Source organism: Monopterus albus, unplaced genomic scaffold, assembly GCF_001952655.1.
Source record: "Monopterus albus unplaced genomic scaffold, M_albus_1.0 scaffold131.1, whole genome shotgun sequence".
Taxonomy (NCBI): Eukaryota; Metazoa; Chordata; class Actinopteri; order Synbranchiformes; family Synbranchidae; genus Monopterus; species Monopterus albus.
In genome coordinates, this window is record NW_018128011.1 from 1,066,847 (window position 1) to 1,074,200 (window position 7,354).

The window sequence follows — 7,354 nt, forward strand, 5'->3', positions numbered from 1 at the left end:
TTTCGTTTTACTATACTTTCATATATTTTTGTGATTTTGTATTTCCTCTACCCCCATACGTTAGCAAGCAGGAGTAAAACTAAAAAACTACAGTTATCTTTATTTTGAGTTCACACCTTCACTTTTTGCAGTTTGATAAATATAAGTTCAGACCCTTGAGCTGTGGGTTCTCCCTGGGTTCTCTCTGTGCAGCTGAGAATATTGAGGCTCTTCTGAAATTATGAGTTGTATTTCAGACAGCAGGTGTGTTTAGCTTTTGTTATAAAACGCTGAACTCTTATGTTTCAACCCTCACAGCTCCAAAGACCAGGTTGTTCATATACAGCCTCAAATATAACAGAGCTGTATATACTGTGTGTGTGTTTACACGGGGACTCTCTGCTCTGTAATCCTGCAGTCTTTTGAAGTTCCTGTGGGAACAGACCGAGGGATTAATGAGCGGTTGTGTTGTAGAAGTGACTTAAAGATGCACGGAGAGACTTTTCTGTTTTGTTGACTGCTACAGATCAGAGAGAAGGAGAGAAGTCAACAGTCAGCACGCGCTCCGGATTTATTATTGATGTTTCATGTTAGCGGCTGCACACGGTAGTCAGTTCTCTGTGGACACCGACAGTCTAGGAGGGATGAGTCAGTTTGAAAACAGACCGTGGATTTGCATGGTGTATTTAAATTTCCTTGGCGTTCCTTTGTGTGGGAACAGCAGAACTGTTAAAAATGAAAGTTTTCTGTGAAGTGAAAGATAAACATAAAAAAGCTAAGCTATTTATAATCTATTTTGAATTAAATTTAACATAGAGCTCCAGAGGTTTTTAAAATGTAAGGCTGGCAATATTTTCTGTTTCTTCTAATAGGTGGTTCGCATATGACGTCACGTCATCGTGTTACTGTGGAGAGCAGGAAGTGATTGTCTACATAGACAGAACTATCACAAGCTCTCAAAATACCTATAGCTTGATCAAATCGATCACACCAAAAAACAGACAAAGCTTTTATCAAGTACCAAAAATAGGGAAAAGGCAAGAAACTGACCATATAATGCTGGTATTGTGTCAAGCGTTCCCCCCCAACACAGATGTTTCTCCCCTGTTAAACATTGTTTCCCTTATCGCCTCCATCGCTGGTCAGGACTAGGATAAGGCTAGATTCACATTAAGTTACTAAGGGGAAACACCACTCGATGGGAACACATTTGGACATAACACTGACAAAAATGGCTTGTGTAGTGAGTTAATGCTCTGCTGCACCACTTACTGTATGTAGCTATGTGCAATTGCAATGAGCTGCAGTGACTTTTTTGTCCTGTTTTGCAATGATCATCCAACATCTTTAGTGGTGTCACTGGACCTTTAAGAGTGGTTAACCTACATTAACTTCATCTCTTCACGGTGGTTTTCACACCCTTGCCTCCTTCTGAGTTTCGCCTGTCATAGTAATCATGTGTTTGCAAACCACCTATTGTCAACAAATCTTATGTGCAGATCCAGACCAACAATGTCTTAGTCTGTCTCTCCATATTCTCAACTCAGAGACCGTTGGTTCCAACTTAAGGTGCAACTGTGAGGCAACAGCGCAAACAACTGCAACACCATGCCACCATTTTTGCAAACTAACAGGACACATTTTATTTGTTGGGGACTATTTTCAGCGGCGGATCAATCCACATTTAGTCCTGTATTGAGCATAAGGACAGTGTATGAGGACTGAGTCAAAATAAACTACAGTGTGTTTGTTCATGTTCATGTTCAAGGTACATGGCACCCAGTGTAACAGAAAACCATGACTGACATTTTTCAAAATAGTTTCACATTTTATAGACTGAATAATTTAATAAGATATCAGCAAATTAATCAGTAATAAGAGTAATGATTAGTTTGAAGTCATATTAGTCTTTACTTCCTTTTTGAATGCTTGTGGTAGAAGTATGAAAGTCATAATTAGGGACACCAGAGTCATGTCTTCAGTATTGATTTTGAAATATGGGAAATTTTGGAACATTGGAAAATTGTTTTAATGACCTAAAGAGGAATTTACATTGTTGGGACTTTGTTTTTAAGGCTAGGTCTAAGACAATCATCATGCTGAAAATTTGGTTAGTCCTGACAGAAGATGAATTACGATACATTCATGGCAGTGTGAAAAGTTCTTGATGGGAGATCAGGTTAACTGAAAATATAACGGAAGAGTTAATTGAGTTTGGTGGCTAATGAAACAGTGTTTGGAGGAGTGGGAGAGGTTGCACTGTGAAAGCTTTGCCCAGTGTCCTCACCTTCCTAAACTCTAACTCTGGACATTTCCTTGACAGATGCGACGGGTGTTTTGCAGGTCAGGGCTCTGAAGGACTACTGGAACCTGCATGATCCCACCGCCCTCAACATTCGAGCCGGAGACATCATCATGGTGAGAACTCCTCTCATCACTAACAGGCTCACTGAGCTTTTTCATGCCTAGTTTAACAGACTTGTGTTCTGGGTAGGACCATAACAAAAACTGTATGTTTTTCCAAACCTGAAGTTTCATGTGGAGACAGACGTCTGTTAAAAATGTAGCTTTAATTAAAATATTTACTTATAAAAACAAACCATTCAACCAGGACATAGAAGTAAGTAAAGATTGAAATATGGTTGAAATTAAAGCAAATGTGCACAGTCACAAGTTTGCACATCTTAAACGACCTTTTTGCAAACCAAGACTGTAACTAAATCAGATTAACATTCTGCAGTATGTGTTCCACCTGCATTAAGTGACCACTGTTACATGCATCAGCTCTTGTCATGAGAGCTGGTGACACTGAATGACCAACATTACACTACACACCTGTAAACACACACACACACACACACACACACACACACACTGGTCCTTTCCTTTAGTTGGATATTTTGTTGCTATCTGAAGGACTGAGTCCCTTCCAGGATTGATGTGGGCAGTTAACCATAAATCTTTTCTATAATAAATGTTTCCTGCAGAGATCTCACTGTTTTAATGTTATCCAACGATTTAGCTTTCACCTCTCAAAATGAACTCGGGGAAAACAATTTAATACAAATGTGAGCGAGTCCAGTTTCTGCAGAGCATAAGGATGTGAATAAATAAACACCCTTTTCCACCAAACCTCGTAATAGATGGGAACAACATGTGTAGCCATGGTAATTGTACACAAAAAAGATAGTTTATAAATCAAATTCAGGTGTCAAAATGAACACTAATTATAATAAAATAATGAAATAATAATGATTAAACCAAGGCAAGAACAGAAGTATAGCGTGAGATTGATACACACATCAAGCTCAGAAGTGTTTTGACAAAACCTCTGTCATGTCATAAACTGAGCTGCTCTCTGTTTAAACGCCATCATTTGAAGTCAAATGAGACAAACCTTTATTGTGGGAATGAGTGAGCTAAGCCTCAGCTTTCACGGAGACAGGTGAAGACAAGTCCAACCCAGTGGCCAGCACGCACACCTTCCTTTGACTCTGCTGTGTTTTCCCTCTTTATATCCAACAACTATTTGATGGATTGTAATAAAACCTGGTGCAGACACTGACATTCCCTGAGGATGAATTATAATAACACTCGGATCGTCTGACTTTTCCTCTAGCACCATCATCAGTTAAACAGTTTAACCTGTCCAGTACTGTGGTACCTGCAAAACTAATGGCAGTCCCATCAGTCTCAGCTGTACTTTGTGTTTAGTGCTAATTAATGTTAGCATGCTAAACACCTTCTACCTGCCTAACAACAAGTTTGTTCTTTGAGTTTTTAGTTTGGCTTGTGTCCCAACCACTAACATGACGGTGGCAGGATTTATGACCTATATTGCAGCCAGCCACCAGGGGGCGATCATCTTTTGGTGGCTGTCAGACTGTCCATCTTTTATACAATCAGTGTTTATGACTAAAGTTTATGTTTCCCTAAATTACTATATTTCAATGTGAAGCAGCTTTTACCTACATGTTCCAGTTAGTCATTTAAAGGCTGTTTAAACTTTACTAACTTAGTAACATCTAAAGTTCAACCTGTATTTCTTTTAACCTGTAAATCAGCCACTCTGACTTCCTGCAAGTGAGTAAAGCTGAAGGTGTTTATCAGCAGAGATGTGAGGCAGGTGTTGGTCCGTATGCTTCATGCTGGGGCTTGTACTAAGTATAAAACATTGCAAAACCACACTATGTGGTGCTCTCTTGATCAAGCAAGTTCTGGCTTTGTATAAACAGTGGAGAAATCCAGACGCTCCCTATATTGTTGTTTTCCCAAACGTCTACCAACAAAAACAGCAGATGTTTTAAACTGGATATTATCCAGCACCGTGTGTCACACTGCTGGCACACTCCTAAAACTCGTGACTTTTAAGGCTCACGTCATTGGTCAAATTATAAAAACACGGCCAAGTATTTTCTCTGTGTAAGAGTTTCACTGGAGTTCATTGTTTGAAATAATAATCCTAAAGCATTTCACCAGGGGCACATAGTAAACAGTCTCATCCCCAACAGGTGTTGGAGCAGCACATGGACGGACGCTGGAAGGGCCACATCCATGACATCCAGAGAGGGACAGACAGAGTCGGCTTTTTCCCTCCGTCCATTGTTGAGGTCATCAGCAGAAGGAATGGTCAGTAACACACTCAGCTTCTCACACCAATAAGACTGTCGGTGATGTGGAAAACATCGGAGAGCTTTTACACAGGCTCTGACAAGGTTCCTTAAAGTATAAGTGTTTTTTTTTTCTTATTGCCAACAAATCTCTTGCAGATCCGCTCCACCAGTGTATTAGTATGTATCCCGGTCATTTCTGACTTTCCTACCCTGGAAATATTTAAAAACACACTACAAATACATAGTTTAATTTTTAAAAAAGGCTCAGGACTTTCCTGGATCTGACCATGGGCGGAGCTAGAGAGATACATCACACATTCAGTGGTGGTTTGAGTTTACACATGGGATTTGTTGACAAGAAAAAACATATAGATTATTACCAGACTGATGATTTAGTTTTTGTGTATGTTGTGGGTGCCACTGGGTGGTGTTTTTTTTCCACGTCACTTCATCAGAACATTTCTACAGATCAGAGACCTTTATCATATAGGACATGATGTAGATTGGAGTCCCCCATTCAGATCCTGAGATAGGAACTAATCTGCCTGCTTCGGGCCATCCCATGCTTTCACCTCCTCTCTCCTCCCTCCTGCATCCATCTCTCCGTTCAAACCACATAATGACTGACCTCCACCTCTAACCATCGGCTTGTTAACCCCTCCACCCACCCACCTCCTCCTTCCCCATCTCGCCCAGTAGGGGGCACCCTGTCCCGGCACGCCTCTCTGCCCACCCAGCGCCAGCAGCTGCTATCCAGAGCCCCACTCTCCTCCAGCCTCAGCCCTGCCCCTCAGACCGACGACTCCTACACACTGTATGCTCCTCCCACCCACATCGTGCTGCCGCTAGCCAACGGCCTCACTACCAACACAGGTATACACACTCAGGACACACACATGGGGGACAAGAGGGGCAAACGTTTAGCATTGAAACATTTAACCACATCGAATCTTCAGCAGTGATTCTAAATGAACCTTGATTATAATTTTAAGGATCATAGCCACAGAGCCTTCATATAGTCTCCAAAACTACATCATACCGAACATGCACACTGGATAATCTGGAACCAGAGAATATTTGGCATTTTTGCTTGAATTTAAAATGTATCCAGTATTAAATAGCCACCAATGAATTTTTTGTCAATCAACTAATCTTGTCAGCTCCACTTACACTATAACCTTATTGCTGTGTGTTAACAGTCTGTTGTACTCTATAAGGCAGTACTGTAAACTTTAACAAAAGAATTAACTCATTTCTCTTAAGCACCAGACTGTTGTTGGTTAAACATTACAGCTCAACTTAGTGAGATGAGTCGATGGTCTGGCTCAGACCAGTCTGTGATAACACCAGGACAGAGATGGCTGAACTCTGTAGAAGGTTTTAGGCAACAGAGATTACAGCCAAAAACTTAGAAAACCTGAAATCTGAGGAGAGCACTGGTGAGTTTTATGGACAGCTACGAGACGAAGACCTGATGACATAAGTGCCCCAGCTGCTGTTTGGGTACGTTTTCATGGGAGCTTGTAGTTTTTTCTGTGTGCACAAAGGTAAACATAGATTAAAATCACAGGTTTCAGCTTCTGTTCCTATGGAATATCCTTAACAAGTCCTTAACAGTGTATTAGCTAAGATTTTACACACTGGGACAGGATGTGGTGTTTCTCCACTATCCTACCCCCTTGTATGACACTTTGCTGCCTACAGCCCTTCTGTTGTTATGCTAGCTTCTCTATGCTGTGTTGTCAAAGTTTGGTCCCTAAATTAATCGAGTCACCTTAGGCCCTCTAGCTCCTGAAAAGAAATCAGGTAGAGTCCCTTTAAAACATAAATAGTTAACCACAAAAATACATTTGACATTTTCAGAAAGACAGAGCAAAGAAATGCTGGATGAGTTATGGAAGCCAGAGGAACAGAGGATCACTCTGTGCTGACATCAAAGCTCAGACTTTATAAAGTATAATTCAAGCGTGGCACTGCCTGATGATGTATGTTACACTATGTCATATTGCAGCGTTTCTATCAGTGGGTAAAATCCTATACACTTACCTGTACAGGTGTGTTTTTAAACCTGACATACATATAGTAGCCAGTCAGATTATGGTAGTAAATGTAAGTGTCAGCACTAAACTGCACAAAGACAAAATCTTTGTCTTCATTTGAGTCTCCTCCAGGTGATTCCTCCTCAGACAGAAGCCTAGCAGAAGCATATTCTATCCCGACAAAACAAAGTCCATCAGAATCTTTGTGTGTGATAGGTCCGTCTTCAAGCCGCCTGTCTCGGTCCGGATGTCCCTTTGAGGACATCTGGGTTCTTAGGGACTCATGTAATGGTAAGAGCCCCTTAAATGACGGCTTCCCCCCCCAAGGCTGTTCTGAAGCTGCATCGCTGTCCCGCTTAATGCTCTGCAATCAGAATCCCACACACCAAGACCAATAAACATCAAACCGTTCACAAAATCTGACAGCAGCAATGTCTCATGTCACTTCATACTGGCTCATAATGTTTATATGAACTCACATCTTAGGTACATTATGTTTTCAGGTGGTGCGTCCGTCCATACGGCCGATTCTCGTGAATGCGATGTCTCTGAAACACCTTGAGGGAATTTCATCAAATGTCCACGTGGACTCAAGGATGAACTGATTAGATTGTAGTGGTCAAAGGTCAAGGTCACAGTGACCTTACGACTGTCCGATTCCCGTAAATATGACTGTTTGGCAGAGGCATAAAAATCACAAAGGAATAATTTTAGTTTGCTCTT

The 7,354-nt window shown here is 41.1% G+C and overlaps 1 protein-coding gene across 1 annotated transcript in view; it reads left to right on the top strand.

The window, feature by feature from the left end:
* The window catches only part of caskin2 (CASK interacting protein 2), a 65,288-nt gene that overhangs the window by 49,611 nt on the left and 8,323 nt on the right, over nt 1-7,354 (top strand). The window contains 4 exon segments of the mRNA XM_020613228.1: nt 2,301-2,397; nt 4,491-4,608; nt 5,289-5,465; nt 6,848-6,922. Of these exon segments, the coding sequence (XP_020468884.1) occupies nt 2,301-2,397; nt 4,491-4,608; nt 5,289-5,465; nt 6,848-6,922 (467 nt within the window).